The 18,432-nt window shown below is 42.5% G+C and overlaps 1 protein-coding gene across 2 annotated transcripts in view; it reads right to left on the bottom strand.

Moving 5' to 3' along the window:
• tll1 (tolloid-like 1) overlaps window positions 1–11,430 on the bottom strand; it is a 74,784-nt gene extending 63,354 nt beyond the window's left edge. Inside the window, exons 1-2 of one of the 2 annotated variants that reach the window (XM_051946087.1) lie at window positions 11,213–11,430; window positions 9,010–9,498 (exon numbers count right to left, since the gene is read on the bottom strand). In XM_051946087.1, the coding sequence (XP_051802047.1) occupies window positions 9,010–9,190 (181 nt within the window). In that variant the 5' untranslated portion in view covers window positions 9,191–9,498; window positions 11,213–11,430. Of the gene's footprint in view, window positions 1–9,009; window positions 9,684–11,212 lie in introns of those variants that run through there. The other variant, XM_051946088.1, reaches the window with a different exon arrangement.
• Window positions 11,431–18,432: the final 7,002 nt, after the last annotated feature.

Here is an 18,432-nt window from a genome sequence, read left to right as displayed (position 1 = left end):
TTGAAAACAGAAGATGTTCTGAAATGTAATTGAAAAAGAGATATTTCAGATTCTGCAGTACTTCTAGATCAACAATCAACCTGAAGCTGCTTTGCGGCATTGATCATCTTAACTCCTTTGTGCAAAATGTCAGATTTCCTTGAGTTAAATCTTCCCATTAAATGAGCATTCAGATGACACTCAGATGTGTTTTAACTAGTCAGCAGAAGGTTGTTGTAGTAATCGTTGAGCTGTTACAATCAGACTGTGTCTTAATATTCCAGTAGCTAACCAGTATTGTGATAATGGCAAACATAGCAGAAAAACTACGCAAAAGTGTTGAACACTCGCATTAACGTGACTCCTCACTGATCACGGAGAAGTAGCACTCCATTCTTTGGGTTTGCATCTTTGTAGAGAAGCATTCATTCTGCAGCAGGATAACGAGTCAAACACACCTAAAGGCTTCCACTTGAAGACCAAAGACGACCAAAGAGAGCTGACTGTATTAGACTTTCCTCCACTGCAAACCTGACCTCAACCTCACTGAGCAATTCTCTGAGCTTTCCAAAACTGACAAACTCAGACATTCCTGACATCACAAGAAGCTTTTTGGAACGTTTATGCTGGGACAAGATGCATTATCAGATTCTAAGGAACCAATGGATTCCAATGCAGCTGTCGTTAAAGCAAGAGGGAATCAGGCCAAATAACAGATACTCTGAAATAAATTTTGTAGAGATTTAGGATAGAAAATGTTACAGAAGCTTCCACAAGACTTTTTGACCCAACACAATGTGAAGTTTCTGTGAACATTCAGAAAGTCTGAACCAGCAGCTACATACGGAACAGATGGAAACGTCTTGAGCCAATTCCAGTGAATCTAGCAGAAACAATGTCTACGGAGCAGTTAAAACTTCCGGTGTAACCACTTCTGTTCACTGAGTGGCCTTTCAATGTTGTGGCCATTATATAACATTATTTGGCAAAGGACGTTCCTAGCTAGTTAGTAAAAACGATGTTGGAATGTCTGAAATGGCTTTCAAATGCCAAAAAAAGTAGCAGTTGTTTGGTTGATTTGTACACGCAATGTTATCCTGGCACACAGTAAACACTTGTTCCCTCAGAAGCTTAGTTTGAATTAAAATGCTTCCCTAGCAGGTGTCAATGGTTGCAGGTAGGCTTTGACCACAGCTGGGTTCCGACAATAAAGACAGAAATTTGACTTTGGAGAGAAGGTGCCTTTTCCTCAGCCATGAATGGGTGTATGTGAATAGTTTTGGGTTCTATAAATACCATCAGGAAAAGCTAGGTGACATAAAAGCACCCAGACATTTAATAATTGAGCAATGCGTGGCAGGTGGGCGGAGAGATGGCGGTGCTGACTCATGGCTTCTGCAGCTCCGGAACAATGACGCTCCAGAACAAACAGTCGGCTCTCGGCACGACCGCAGAGTTTGTGCTGAGGCGGGAATCCTGAGGAAGACTTCGGAAGCTCAGTGGCAGCAGCACTCTGCTCGGGAAAATCCTGTTTAATATAATATGAGTGAGACCACTTGCTCCCTCGCTAACACACACACACGCATGACGCAGCCACAGTGTCAAACGCACACATTCGCACGTTGCTCTAGTTTCCTTCCTACTGAGGAATGGGGGAAGGGGTGAACGGTAGCGGCAGCTCGCTGTCACGACATGGTGGGCTTCGCTCTCCAAATGAAAAACTCAGCACACTGATGGGCATGGGCACACAGCCAACTGTTTAAGGTACACCTAGTGCACAGATTACTAGAGTGGAAGTTGTACTTTAACAAAACTGGTCCTGTGCGTGGGTCTGAATAGACACTGCAGGAGCCAAATAAAAACCTTAACAAAGTCTTTAACCAACATATATTATATACATATGTTTGTTTTCACCATTATGCATGATTTGTATTAAAAATCTACATGTATCTTCAATTCCTTTTTGGCTTTAAAGCGTGACCTTTGTAGTGGACATGTGGTGCCATCACAAACAAGTCCATATGAGTGTACACAGATGTGCAAAAATTTTATCCAAAATGTGAGTATGAGCTGAACATGTAATGCTTACCACAAATTTATGGGAGGAAGATACCTAAAATAACTGAAAGAACTGAAGGACAGATGGGTCGCAACATTAAATCCACTGACAGGTGAAGTGGAAAACATTGTTCCTTTTGTTAAAGTGCAATATTCTGCTGGAAAACCTTAGCTTCTGGCATCTATACTAACGTTCAAAAGTTTGGGGTCACAAAGGCAATTTCACGTTTTCCATGAAAACTCACACTTTTATTCATGTGCTAACATAGTTGAACAAGGGTTTTCTAATCATCAATCAGCCTTCCAACACCATTAGCTAACACAATGTAGCATTAGAACACAGGAGTGATGGTTGCTGGAAATGTTCCTCTGTACTACTATGGAGATATTCCATTAAAAATCAGCCGTTTCCAGCTAGAATAGTCATTTACCAAATTAACAATGTCGAGACTGTATTTCTTCATAATTTAATGTCATCTTCATTGAAAAAACTGCTTTTCTTTCAAAAATAAGGACATTTCTAGGTGACCCCAAACTTCTGAACGGTAGTGTATGTGGAGGTTGCTTTGACACACACCCCTAAATCACAACAGCACTATCCGATATCTTATGTTCTTCCCCCAGCAGAATAATGTGCTCTAAAACTCCACAGAAACTACTGAAGAGCTCAAGGTTTTGATCCAGCCTCCAAAGTCCACAGATCCCCGATCTAATCGAGCGAGCCTCATCCATGAAGCCCACAGACCCTGCAACCCTGAGGAATGAAGGATCTCCTGCCAGCATCCCAGTGTCAGACACCACAGCAGGTCCTGTGTTTTATGCCCTGTCTGGTAAGGGAACTTAAAAGATATTAGCCAGGTAGCTTTAATGTTGTAGTTCATTCGTGTAAATGGCATCTTGGAAAATCACTTCTATATTTATGCCTATGTGCTTCTTTGTTCCCCAAAAAATCAAGAAGAAAACTGTACTTTGTGTTGAATCTGCAACCGAAATCAGATTATACACACCTCCACTGTAGATTTATTAGCACGGATGTAAACACAAGCATAAAGGTATCAGTTCAACTCCAAATATCCAGCAATTCTCTGCTCTTCACCGTATGCTATGCACTTTAAATGATTCTCTGAATCTGGTGTCTTAATAGTAGAGTTTGCAGTTCTGGAGAAAAACAGTTCATATTTAAATAGCTATCATGTGCTTCTGTCAGTCTCACTCCCATCGCCACGCTTCCTTATGTCCTGTACACAATTAGGAACGTGCACAGGACATGCTGGAATAGTGTCATTTCCCATCTTCTGTTTGGTAACAGACCAAACTGTCTTACTTTTGTAGGTACAACACAGACATGTTCTGTGAATGATGACTATTCTGCACTTTAAATAAAAAACAACAACTGTGCAATATCCATTTTCTCTACATATACTGGTACATATGCCACATAGGTATTTTTCTTCTTAGGTAAATTCTGTGCAACATAGATAATAATCTGTGCAATTTTAATACTTATGTCATTATTTCCATTCATGAAAGAATCTGTGCAACACCACTGGCATGCGTGGTATTTCTCTAATTTGTACATATGTATATTTTAGCTTATTTTTATTGTTGTACTACATTTCCTACATGCTTGCAGTCTCTTTGCTGGTGTTACATGACAAATTTACATACTGTGGGAATAATAAAGGCTCATCTTGTCTTAGCATGAGGAGATATTTACTAAATTTGACCTAGAAAAAACCCAGCTACAGATTAAAATCACTGATTTTACCTATATCTAACTACTTCTGCGTATACTTTTAGTTACTCATCTCCCTAGTGGAGTGGATACCACCAACCAAACTGCAACAACATCCATCCCTCAGCCTTCACATCACATCCAAATGAGTTTCAGGCAACGTGAAACACTTCATGTCGGCTGCAGGGTGGAGAGAAGTCCGCATGGGACTCTGATGACACTTAAGTACTTCAGTAGATGAGTTATTACTTAAAAGGAGAACTGCTTTGGATGCATGTGATGAACCTAAGCAAACCACGTCTCTCCATGAATACAGTAACTGCAAATGTTCAATCATAACGGTTTTATTTACTGTCCCATTAACTGTGCAAATTCTTAAATCTTGTAAATCCTCTGCGGCAATTCCTGAACTCAGAGATGTACATTTAGTCTGCGTGAAAATGTAAATTCAGTATTGTGCACAATCGTGTGATGCAGCAACGTTGAATGTGAAGAAGAGAAAATGCTGCTGCTGCTCTCCTGGCTCACTCCTGAAGAAACGACCTGCAGCGTTCGGACACCGAGGTTTGTTTAGCTTTCACTCCGTGTGTGTGAGGATTTTATGAGAACAGTGATTTGGAAGGAAGCATGAATGACTCTTGAGTGAGCGTAAGAGCGAGTGTGCGTGTGCGTGTGCGTGCGTACGTGTGCGTACGTGTGTGTGTGTGTGTGTGTGTGTGTGTGTGTGTGTGCGCGCGTGTGTGCGTGCGCGTGTGTGTGTCATCTCCAGCTGAGTGGCAGGATGCAGACAACCAGGAAGAGATAAGCGCGGGTGAATGGAGGGAGCTTTGCATGTGTGTGTATCGAGTGTGTCCATGTGTGTGCATGTGTGTTCGCGTGGGGAAATCACTTCACAAAGGCCTGGAAGTGTGTGTTCCCCTGTCTACCAGCGCGGGGACTCGGAGGAGATAAGCAGACAGCCAAATATTCCCCTTGTGTTTTCCCAGCAAAAACAGGAGGCGGAATACCAACCACTCAGACCGATGCCACAGGGTCAGGCCTGGAATGAGTCGCGCTCCACGTCCTTACTGAAACACACAACCACACAGCTCCACACACACTGGACTAATCTGTTGATGAATCCATAAATTCATGACATCATGATTTAGTCAAGAAAATGTCCCAAAACACTCATATCCGTGCACGCAAGAAGGTTTGCATCCAGCTGTGCTACGTGAGCATATGTTTACGTGCATCACGACTGATTTATCTGCGTGTTCATGTCTGTTTATGTATTTAAATCTTCAAAGTTTTGAGAATGTACGTGCACATGTTAGATGTGAACACCCAAAAGAGCAATGAAGAGTTATCTCTAGGGCAGCTAAGAGAGACTGTTTTGGAAATCAAGTCATGACGATGCAGGATAAGGATGAGATGAAGAGATGGAATACTCGTTTGTATTCACAGTATGCTACATAAAGTTACTTCATACGTGCCCGGTGATAGATGTCAGTCTACACATAGATTATCAACATATACATGGAAAAAATAATGACCCTATTATGAGATGCTGCAGTCTATTTTTTTGTGGAATAAGTTGTCAATCAAAACCGGTGCAAATGAATTCCCTGTTTCAAAGGAGAGCTGCTTAATTATAGCAAAAATCATGATCGTTTTCTGGTCATTACAAATATTTAGATATCTGTTGTAAATCTGCAAAAATCCTGCATTGATTGAATTTTTTCACGTTAGATTTCCTTGCACTGAAAAAAAACTAAACATTTAAGAACAAATGCAGCATTTTGGGTCATGTCCAAGTGATGTAGCATCCAGTTCAGATAAGAGAGAGACAGCCATCATCCGCATCAAGCGATCTCAGACCAGCCAAAGTTCTGCAGCTCCACAGTATCATCACATCTATGCAGGATTCTAACTGAGAGGCATTCAGTCATAATCCCCAAACTGGAAGCTTTGCAACTCCTCAGCCAAGCACATACTCCAAATGTCCAAACCTGTGATTCCTCTCAAACTGAGCAGGATTACCATTACAACAAATCATCAGTGGGGTTTAACTAGCCTGTCTCACAACGGACTAAACCCAGCTTACTATTCCTGTTAGCGGGTGAACAAACCAGCGCTTTAGTGTGTGAATTTTACGGAACAGAGTGCCAAAGTGCACCAATGCAAAAACAAAGGGCGATTTATAACATGAGACAAAACAAGAACATTGTAGCAAATAGAGTACCGTGCAAACAGCATTTTATCTCTGTTATCTAGTTTCCATCATTGCTGGAAGCCAAAATCGATTCAAATAATCAACAAACCATATTTCCAAGGTCAAGTATGAACTCTGAACCTCAGTTTTTAACTCAGAATGAATGAGAAGTCCAAGAAATGCTCAGAATCACGGAGCATTTTCAGCCGCATGGCAATTTCGCAAGCTCAGTCTGTGGATGAGAACCGGGCAGAAGTTTGAAAACATCCCCGACACTGACCTCAAGTCAAATCATAAATTTCCCGTCAGTCCACTAATCAAGAGCAAACCACGTCATCGTGTCAAGGGGAAGTGGAAAAAGTGAGTTTATGGTAAATCATAAAGGTCCAGTGGAGGACAAACAGATGGATATTTAATCCAAGTGGGCAAATGATTTGAAAATGTGTCAGAAAAGCAACAAAAGTGGCATTAAACATAAAATGAAATGACTTACTAAAATGTGGACACATGATGTGGCCAAAAAAGAAAGAACAATCAATCATAGTAAGCATTGGAACTCTCTCACAAGTGTGTGTGCTGTTGGCTCCAAGACATGTCAGTGTGAGAATATAAAACATTCTTTATGTACAGTGATATTTCTAGCAAATAAAAACATTGCCTGTTTTTTCTTTCTCAGTGATTTTAACCTACAAGACTCTCTCAGTTGCCCAAACATACGTAGACTGACTGTCTCCCTGTAACCTGCCGGGCTTCCATCCAAACACACACACATTCATAAAAACACACACACACACACACACACACACACACACACACACACACACACACACACACACACACACACACACACACACACACACACACAGGGTAAGTTCTTAGCATAGCTAAAAGCCACAGAATCACGGGATTGCAGTATCAACATAAAATCACTCACACAGAGATCAGTGTAACATGCACAGGAACAAACACACACACACACACACACACACACTGGCCGGTGTCCAGGGTTGTCAGGTTTGTGTATTTGGTATGTGAGGAATGTGTGTTGGTCAGCTTGTGGACGCTCAGTGCTCTGGGTGGAGCTCTTATCAGTCCGACGTGTCATCACAGACAACATTAAGGCCCCAAAGTACCATTAAAACACACATGTACAAACATACAACACGCAAAGGCAGACGGGTGCAGTTTAAACAGGTTGTAAAAGATGATTAGCGGAGCTGCAACTTCCACATGTCTCTCTTAGAAATTTGTACAAACAAAGGGGAGGAAAGGAGGTGAGGAGAGGAGAGGAAGAGGAGAGGAAGAGGAGAGGAAGAGGTTCAGATTCCTCTACCTGCTCTCCAGGAATGATGCTCGAGGTGCTGGAGGGTTAACATGCAGCAAAAATCCTCACTGAGACAAAGACTAGTGATGAATAAAGCATTCTTCATGGTAAAGACATACAAACGTCTTTTCCCTGGATAGCACAGAAACATACCGTAGATGTTAAACTGTTCAGCACTGGATGTTGGCATAGGTTTTAAGTCATGTTTACTGATCCTTTCCAGCTGTTTCTCATCTCCATTGATGGTTGATTTAACATCCACACACACACACACACACACACACACACACACACACACACTATCAAATAACGTATCCAAATGCACTGCAATATCTTTGCTCATGCTGCATTTCCTACATCTGGACATCACAATTTTTATACAAAGTTATTGTGCGACAGCTTATTTTAAAACAACGAACGCTGATTTATTGGAAAGTTTGCAGTTAGTTTTGGGCAGACTTTCCCACTCTCTGCATCATTAATGAAACTCAAGCATCACATTAGTAGCAGAGTTAAATCACAGCCAGCCCCATGAAAATGAGAACACTGTCGATGGAAAATTAAATTGAATATTTTTGATCTCTAAAGAGACTTTAGCCAGTACCAAAGCAAAATCACCAGCACAATAAGATGAGAAAATTCTAAATAAAAGCATCTAATTTAAATTTTTAACTTGCTTTGTAAACTGGGGTTTAATTTTCGTGCATGTTTGTTTATCAATACTTAAAAATGTACAGATTTCTGTCAAATACGACAGCACAGACTTATTGCCTTTACTGTACACAGACCAATTATGTTCACTGCTGTGCAGAGTCACCCCCCAAAATGCCTGCTCGGAGCCAAGATAAACCCTGGACAGCAACAAATATTGTACACACAGGGCTTACAACATGTGCTTAAAGAGAGGAGGAAAGATTAATACAGTGACTGTGTACAATCTTAACTGAATCTCCAGGCTTTGTGATGAAAAGCACAAGTTTATGGGTGGAACACAAAGACACCCCTATAAAAGACCTATAAAACACTGAGGAATAAACTTGCATTTTCTTTTATGTGTTTAAAATGTGACAACTACTCACTGACAAAGCTGAATTTCGGATTTCGTTGCAGATTTTCCTCTCTTACTATACAGAGAAATGCCTCACAACATATTAGGTCAAAACTGTTGTTCCACAGCAGCTCCAGTCTGTCATTAAATGTCCAACAAAAATTTTATAACTGTGGCGGCATGTGTGTTTGTACAGAGGAGTTCAGCTGTTTCTCATCTCCACTGATGGTTGATTTAACATCTGCACACACGCGCAAACGCACAGACACTCACTGGAACAGCCTATCCATATGCGCATCGATATTTTGGTTACAGGTGATGGACGCGCTGGACGTGTGTTTGCGTGCGCGCAGTGAAAAGTGCACAAAGCTTAGCGGGACCGTCACCGGGGCTGCACGTGGCATCCATCTGCGGGATCACCGGACTTATCAGTTATAAAGGGTGGGGAATGAGGGGCATCTGGCCTGGAGCGCGCGCACACACTCACACGCACAAACACACACACACACACACACACACACACACACATGCGCGCTGTCATCGCTCATACACACATACACGTGCCACCTCAGAGCCAGCGGCAGGAGGATCACTGTGAGCAGACGCGCAAAAAACACATTTCATGTCACTTTGCGCGTAAAAACTGAAACCAAGTACGAGTCGGGACTCACCAGCTTTGCACGGGTCCTTGTAGTCGATGGTCTCCGCTCTCTCCTCTTCATAATATTCATAGTCGGGCTCCTCGTAGTCGAAACAGTTACAAATAGTCACTTTGCCCCAGAAAGTCAAGCCGGCAAGCACCAGCGTGATCCAGCGCATCTTAGCGGCCAGTGCCGTTGGCACTCGGTCCATCTGAGGACTGAAACAAACGAATAAAGGCCTCTCTGCTCGTCTCCTCTGCTGTCAGGAGACGGTCAATCCACTGTCCGGGGAAAGCAGCGGCGAGCAGGAATTTATCGGCTCATCGTGACGAACGGAGTCCTCTGTGACGGTCTGCGGTGTGGCTAGTGAGGGTCGCTGCTGGAAGTTACTCTGGCAGGCTCTCCTCCATCGTAGAAGTAGGCTGAGGTATCTGCGCGTCCGTCCCGGTGTGTCTCAGTCAGCAGAGAGTCCGCTGAGGAGCTGCGCTGTCCTCCGCTGTGACTTCGCAGGTGAAGCTGCTGCGGGACAAACAGGAGAGAGAAGCGGCGTGAGGTGGGGGATCAGGACCGGGTGATCTGTGAGCGTAAAGACGCACGGCGGTGTGTCTGCTGCACACACAAGTAACATCCGCCTCGCATATTTCCAGCCAGCACTGTTGTCTCTCGAGCAGCGCAATCTCTCCCTCTCCTCCTCTCCCTCTCTCTCTCCCTCACTTGTGTCCGGTGGTGCTGCTGTCTCTCTCTGAGCCCGAGTCAGCGCACCGCCCTCACACACAAACACACACACACACACACACACACACACACACACACACACACACACACACACACACACACACACACACACACACACACACACACACCGCCACATACCTGCACTGTTCGACCCAAGTGGTGCAGAACCAAAACTTTTGTCTCTATTCACTGAGCATTTGCAGCCGTTTTTTATATCCAGTGAACCCCATCAACTCCACACCAACAAACTGGAGGCACCAAAACCCTCCCCAGCAGTTGAAAAACCTCTCAAACACACATCAGAGGCTTCTGTGTGATCTTGGCGCGGTGACAGTAGAGGAAGCGCACTCTGATCATTGCAGGGTATTGAGCCTCTGCTCACACAGATCTGTAAAAATCATACTTAGAGTAAAAAACCGGTAGCGGTAAAAGTAACACGGCGGCCACAAATTTGCCTGTGGGTTTTAGTAGCTGTTAACTGGTTATTTAGAGGCAGGTGCCAAGTAGGTGACAGCCAAACCATAAAGGCTCAGAACTACTAAAGACTATAAGACACCTTTATAGTCGGTCTTTATACTGCCTCTCCTCTCTTTGTCTTCAATTACAGAAAGACAGAAGTTTTAAAAATGGTATTACGCAAAGCATTTACGCATTCTACAGTTTGTGCGTAAAAAGAGTGGCACCTCAGGCCTCGGCACCCCGCCGCGCAGATCGAGACTGGATTACAATATTCCAGCTATAATAGTGCAGAAATAAGAGCCAGAAATAATATTTACTTCATCATCATGTAGCAACACGTAAAATGTATGAAGTGAAATGTCTGGGAAATGTTAAAAATCATCACCAGGAATCGAATATTTAAAACCAACACTCGGATTTGAGTTTTATTTTATAGTTAAAGTGTTTCGTTCATGTTTTATTTCTGTTGATTGACAGATCATTTCAAGCTGATGAATCTCGCTTAGATAGATAGATAGATAGATAGATAGATAGATAGATAGATAGATAGATAGATAGATAGATAGATAGATAGATAGATAGATAGATAGATCACCTATGATGCCTTCTCTAATCTGTCATAACCTTGCCAGCAGTAGTTGGGTCAATAACAGCTGAGTGGACCGAGTTCACGTGGGTTCATGATCCTCCGCTGCATCCCTGACACCCACGGGTCCAGTGGAGCTGCCTCCACTCCGCGTGTCACTGTGGGCGCACGGAGCCACAGCGCAGGGGGTTTAAAAAGTGAAGAAAATACTTGTTTACAGCCACTTTGACTTCTTCTTTTCCTTGATTTTGCACGGGCTGTAAAGTTGTCAACAACCATCCGTAATCTCTCAAGTGCAGCCTATACACGCACACACGTACGCACGCACACGGCAGACAGAAGCAGTAAAAATAAAACAGCAGCAGTTGTTGACAGACAAGCAGCGCAGCCTGTGAACACCTTGCCAAGGTAAATCCTTCTGAGACAAGTTCAGCCTGCCTCTCCGCAGCTTACCTGCTGCGTTTACCTGCCCGGAGCGCATTGGTCTGCTGCGGCGTCACGAAGATACCCATCATGCTCCGAATGCAGGATCCTTCAAGGGGGGTTTCAGAGGAAGGGGGCGGGGGGCCTCCGGTGTCACTCGGAACCGGCAGTTCCGAACGTGCCCGTCTCCCCCATTTATTACCGGGAGATTACCGGAGCGCTGTCTCTGCTGCTCCCGACTAATCCTGCCCTCGGGGAGAGGTAGCGGCGCGCTGACGTCACGCTATCAATCCAGCCGCAAGCTGTCCACTATACACGCCCCGAGGCATGGACACAAATCCCCTGGAGGCAACACACACACACACACACACACACACGGAGTTAATTTAGTGCAGGTCAACACACTCCTGATTGTTGTCCAGGAATAGTTGACAATTTGAGTGTTCCTGTAAGAAGACAAAAGGAGCAACTGAAAAACAACCAAAGTGAGCAATTAGGACCAGCAGAGATCCTGGTCCTGATGCAAAACTGCTCACTAAATGTTAAAGCCAAGACCAGCGCTTGTTAAAAACTTTGGTGAAGAGGACCGAGAAACGTAACTTGGAAACACAAGACTGGATGTGACCGTAAAAAAAACAAAAAAAAAAAACATCACCAACAGAGAGTGCTGGAGCTCTACTGCTTAGCTCAGCAAAAGTGGACAATGCAATACTGTTAAAGCAAGCAATAAGTTTACTGTGGGGTTTAGTTGTTTGGTGTCTGAGGTGCATTATTGCGTTATGAGAAGGAGAGCTGTATATTTTATTTGTACTGTAAAAGCACAAGTAAGGACAAAAGTTGTAAATTAGCACGAACAAACTCTCTGTGCAGCAGATTGGTGTAATGTTCCAAGATGGAACTATGTGAGACTGCGTCATCTCTGGCAAATAAAAATACATTTAATCCGATATATAAAGATATAACAGAAAAATGAAAGCTATCTCCTGTTTTTAGCTTCAACAAACACTGATGTCCCTCTCAGTCCTAAAGAAAAGACTAAAGACCTACCTCCTCACTGAACACATTTGCACTTGACAGATTACAAAAAATAAATTCCCATTACTTCCTGCACTGCCTGAAGATACCACAGTCCTATTTTCGCACTTGAACTCTGGCTCTTCTCCAGGTTGTTTTCTCCTGACTAGATCCTTGCATCTACACTCAGATGTAAGTCGCTTTGGATAAAACCTAAATGAAATTGTAGAGTTGTAGAATTAAAAGCAGTTATGATGTTTTGCTGCATCCATTATTATTTGGCATGTTAGCATGCTAACAACTACCGATTAGCACGAAGCACAACAACAGTGCAACTGAACTTGATGGGAATGTTGTTAGTGTTGGAAGCATTTTATTAGAAACCAAAGCACTAATTGATCACCAAAATTCCTCAACTTTAACATCTAGTGATCATCAATTATTATACAACATTTAACTGAAATCCATAAAATATTTGTTGAGATATTTCAGTCGGGACCAAAGAGATGAATTAATCAACTAACATGCTACTATCAAGGCTGAAAATTTCCAACAGCTCACAACTTTACTGATATTCTTTAGTTGATTTCACTCATAAACCATACTTCAGTATATTTCTTTTCAGTCTGTTAGGTGTGTTGACTGATCTTATATGAATGTCAAGATGCTCCAGAGAAATACCTAGCTGTTTTCTAGGTTCCTGATATAACTCCTAAGGTTGCATTCCTTTTGCATTCTTTTCACAATTGTTATTTTTTCATCACAAAAGTTATTGCTTGTTTTGTTGGTCCAGTTCTCAGGTATATGCCTTATGGTCTGCCTTTGTATTATTCAATCCACTGTCAGAGAGTGCAGTACTCCGCCAAGGTTGCTCAGTCGTATGATTTTCAAAGGATAAGTACCAATAAGTTCACAGCGGTTGATTTGTAGTAGGATCACAATCATGTGATCATCAGCAGGCAGCTGACATAGTGTTCACTTGTTGTCATAGTTACAGTGACGCTGTGTCGCTATCTCACAATGATACAGAAATCTTTAACAAATCCATGTATCCAGACTATAAGCTGCATCACTGCCAAAATCTAATCTCTTGGTCCTTGTGTCATTTCTGATCTTCCCTGAAAATTTCATCCAAATCCGTTAGTGTGTTTTTGAGTAATGTTGCTAACAGACTGACACACAAACAGATGCTGATCGTCACATGACTCCACTACCTTCCTTGGTGAACTAATAAGCGTCTGAGCTACAATAATGTCCTCTTGGAACATATGTTTGTATTACTAAGTCTGATTTATGTATTGGAATTCATAAAGTTGTCTAAAATTAAACAAACCAAGACAAGATCGGCTCATTGTGTTTGAAAAGAACCTCCATGCATCACTGTGTGTGTGTGTGTGTGTGTGTGTGTGTGTGTGTGTGTGTGTGTGTGTGTGTGTGTGTGTGTGTGTGTGTGTGTGTGTGTGTGTGTGTGTGTGTGTGTGTGTGTGTGTGTGTGTTCTTGTACTTTCTACATTGTGAGAACCATTTTCTGCATTTAACTATCAAAGTGAGGACATTTTTACAAAGTGAGGACATTTTGGCTGGTCCTCACTTTGAAACAGCCATGTTTGAGGGTGAAGACTTGTTTTTAGAGAACGGGTATTAATTGAGGTTTGGTTAGGGTTAGGGTAAGGATTAGGGTTAGGGTTAGGCAATCAGTTGTGATTGTTAAGGTTAGGGTAAGGCTCTAGGAAATGCATTACGCCTGTGGATGTCCTCACTAAGATAGAAGTACAAACGTGTGTGTGTGTGTGTGTGTGTGTGTGTGTGTGTGTGTGTGTGTGTGTGTGTGTGTGTGTGTGTGTGTGTGTGTGTGTGTGTGTGTGTGTGTACTTGTGGTCTGGATTTCCCTCCTGAGCGATTGCTAATTAACACCTGGGAAGGCACTGAGTGGCGTTTGGGCCTTTCCAACCACTTACAGTGCCTCTGTGTGGTTACCATCCAGCCAATCTATTCAGCAAAACGCTCCCTTCTTAAATAGTCCAGCTATTGAAATTAATGCTGTGTGCAGGTATTTCTGTCCCTATTTAAAGCACTTATTGATTAGTGCACCTCTGAAACTCTGTGAAAGTACCTCGCCAGCATTCTGATCCAGCACACTGACCACCGCCACCCCTCCCTGAAGCTACACACTCTCCAAATGCACACAAACACACCAACATCGGGATGAACCCTCAAACTGAGCAGCAGTCCCTCGAGACCCCCCTCCAACTGCTGTGGTCTGCAGTTATTGGAGCACTATTATTAGCTTTGTTTCCCTAAAACACATTTTAGCATCAATTCTATATGCAGCAGCCTCCAAAAAGTTTGTACTGTTCTTTGACTTTAAAAGCAAACATTGCCCAAAAATCGAAAAGTGGTTACTAAAAGTGGTTATTCGGGGATGAAGTGATTCTATTCTATTCTATTCTATTCTATTCTATTCTATAGTTTGCATCTTTCCCACTATTAACTGTAGCGGCTATCTTGAAATCAGGCAGTTTCGTGGTTTTCAAGAGCATATACGTAGCATAGCAAAATTTCCTCGTCTACTGTTTATGAACGGTCATATCCTCACTGTACTTCGCCCTTTTCCTACTTTGATGTCCAAGATCTTCACAATTTTGCCAACATATACCAGAGCTGCTGACTTAAGGCCATAGATTGAATATAAAAGACGGATGTAGCCACCATGATGTCACCCACTACCATCATGTAGCTTGGAATTCGGTCGTGGCCATCTTGGTTTCAACGCTGGGTGTGACGAGCCCAGCGGCTGCTCAGATTGAAAGCTTGAAGGTACTATGCATGCCCATACGGTTGCAGCCTGTCAGTCACAACATACCTTGATTTGTCATCCATTTTTCTCTAAATGGGACCATTATTTACAAATTAAGCACTATGCTATACTAAATAAAACTTGAAAGTAGTGATTGAGACCATAAGCAGCTTACGAAAATGCTTTATGAGCTAATAAAGCAAATGAAAAGCAGGATAATTTTCTGGTAGATTTCTACGCAGTCAGACTTCTTTTGCAATGAGAGGAGTCGCCCTCTGCTGGCTGTTAGAGAGATGCAGGTTAAAGACCCTTCAACATCGGATTCACTTTTCAGATCCGGACGGTATGTCAATCTTTGAGACTTGACTCAAATGAGATTTAAAGTGTGGCTCTGATAAACTACATATATGTGAACCAATGTACAGAAAACAAAAGTAGTAGTGATGTAAATAGTGCAGCATTTAGCAGCTAAAAAGGCAAATGTTGTCTTCAGAAGATGACGTAGACCACACACCTACAAGGAATATGAATTTTTCAAAGTTTATATTGCATTCAGGTTGTATTAAAAACCCTTTAATTCTAAACAAGCTTGCATTTTTGATTTACTTGACTCCCTAAAATATTTAACTTTACTTCAACACTGACAATATTTGAATATTTGGACTATGCATTAGCTATTAAATCAAACTTAAAACGTGTGTCATTTACAGAGATTTGGAAATGAAGTACCTGAGAAGACTTAAGGTGATTTGAACGAACCCTCTGTGACTTTAAGCCTGGCATAACGCCTGTTTTTAACAAGATTTTGTGTTTGACTTGGACCCCAAAAGCGAAAACTAAAAGCTCTGTAATAATTTCTTCATTGTGCTATCGCATTACTCAATACTTCAAACCTCCCAGAAGGATAGAAGTGTTTTATACTTGTTGGTTCGTTCAGAAAAGCATTAATAACGGCGTGCGCAAGATGGAAATTGTGTATGGCTGACTCTTCAAGCATGACACAACCAAAAATATTAAAAGGTACCAAATTCTTTCCAGATGAATCTCTGAGGACAGAAACATTGCTGGACAGGGTTCTGTGGTTTCTTCACAGACTTCTAGCGAGCCTCAGGGGTAAGATGAGGACCTACGCTACGACATAATGGATGGCCACTTAGCATCCCGTTGCAACTTTTATTAGAGGGCAGTAAAGTAAATCAGTGAGAGAAAAACTTGAGACAGCTGATGGCAGATAGGAAAAGGGGAGTCGGAGCAGGCAAATAGGGGGAAATGAAGACAAAGCTGGAACCATAAGAATAACTGGGGGGGGAAAAGAAGAAAATATTATGCTTTTCTCTGAGGCCTGCTGACTCTGATAGTGTCTTAAGTGTTTCATAAAATTCCCGCGGAGGGAGCAAAGAGGTGGCCAGAGACATCCATCACCTTTTGGCTAAAATGCCACAGGAAGACAGTTTGCTGACACCACAGCCAAGCACAGGAGAGGATGATAATACTTGGATATTGTTCAGTAGCTTGAAAAAAAAAAAACTTAAGATGGGAAGAACAATAATGGAAGACAACTTAAGGGGAATATTGAGGACTGTGAAAGTTGAGATTTAAACTTTTAAGTTGGACCGCAGCATAAATGATGGCTCTCCAAGTGTTGCTGCAGAGAGCACACTTATGTATGTCCAAACACACTCGCATACGAGACGCACACAGCAGCTATGTGCAGCAGTAACTCCTTATGTAAACAGAGGGAGCGGAGGGAAGACGAGGTACAGAGAGGAAATCCTCTGTTTAAATGCCAAGCTGTGCGTGCCATTCTCTCTCTCCTGCTCTTATTTCCTCTTTTCTGCACCTCCATCTCTCCTCCGCCGCCTCTCGTGCGTTCGTGCACGTGGGCGTGAGCGTGTGAGCGTGCACGTGCCAGTTAGTGGATCACATTTTACGTTCCAGGTCCTGGAAGATGACACGGACCGCTTTCATGTCCGTGCCATCAGAATTTACCAACAGGGGAGAAAAGGAATGAGGGCAGGATGCATGTTTGTGTCAAATGATGGGTGGAGCTGCAAGGAGGTGGAAAAATAAAGCAAGAAATACTGGAAGAGGTGACAGGGAAAGATACTGTTCCCATGTTTTATTGACTGAAAAAAAAGCCTCATTGTAAAATAGTTGTGCTCAAAGGGGCTGTTGTCCAAGACCTTTTGCACCCTCATACACACCACATTCTTCTTGGATACTGATATTGGTACATTTTTTAGAGTACTCGATACTGGAAATACTGCAATATGAACAACTACTGGATTTGAATAGCTCTATTTGGGGAAAATCAATCATTCTACAATGACTGAGGTGATTTTGTAGGTGACTGCATCTGCACAGAAAATACAAAACTATGCGAAAACGCTGCAATAAGATGTTTGCAACTTCATATGGTGCAAAAGCATCCACAACAGTCTTTCGGTTTGGATGCTATTCAGCTTCTTACAGAGCTTTGTGGTGCTGATTTAAATGGTCAAACAAATTAGCTGCGCTGCTTTGTGTAGTGGCAAACACTGAAAGACGCTGCTGACAGAGCACCTGTTTTTAGTCAACGTCATCCTTTGAAACATTTCTATACGACCGACTTCTCATTTCTTTTTGGCATCTTAAACTTCCCGTCGAGTGTTTCTGTCCTGCTCCTGACTCATTCTGCTGTGCACATGTGCAGCCTAAATGTCAGCAAATTGTTTCCAAGAACCCTTAAATATAAAAAATAATATTATATTAGACAGAGTTCTCAATTAGTCACTGAAAATAAGAACCATGCACGCTTTCCTTTTTTATCAGGCAGCCCAAAGTTCATTCACCTTAACTGACATTGCATACCTACATTCACATCATAGACTGTATATATAGTGGATGTAGCATCTGGCTCCAAAAATGAAGCCCACCCGGAAGTGTCAAAAACTTGCAATATCACGCCGTCCGCTAGGCTTGGCTCCAAAAAGCTTTTTCTCCATAGACCCCAATTCATTTTTGGAAATGTTTTTGGAAATTTGATAGACTGATTTTCTACGGCTCAGGATTTTTTTCCCGTTAGTTTTCACAGTCAAAATGAGAGATCAGGTGACCGATCTTAAAATAAATCAATACTGAATTTTAAATAAATCGTTAAAGTTGGCGGAGCCAGGGGGTGTGGCTATACTTGATAGACAGCAACAGAAGCCTCTGCAGTAAAATGTGGGCGGGATAAGAGAGTCCTCAGCCAATCCTGCCCCTAGTTGCTCTCCGGTCCAGTCTGTTTGATGACGCTTTTTACGTCACTAGCTCCAAAAAATCCAAAACGGCGACCAGGAAGTAACAAAATCCGGGCTTCATTTTCTCGGCGTTGAAACCAACGGGTGACGTCACGGTTAGTTTACGCCTGATTCACATGCATGCCCACAATGCAATGTTGATGCTGAAATTGTATATT

Source organism: Acanthochromis polyacanthus, chromosome 3 (genome assembly GCF_021347895.1).
Source record: "Acanthochromis polyacanthus isolate Apoly-LR-REF ecotype Palm Island chromosome 3, KAUST_Apoly_ChrSc, whole genome shotgun sequence".
NCBI classification, from domain to species: Eukaryota; Metazoa; Chordata; class Actinopteri; family Pomacentridae; genus Acanthochromis; species Acanthochromis polyacanthus.
This window is presented reverse-complemented; position numbering and strand designations above follow the sequence as displayed.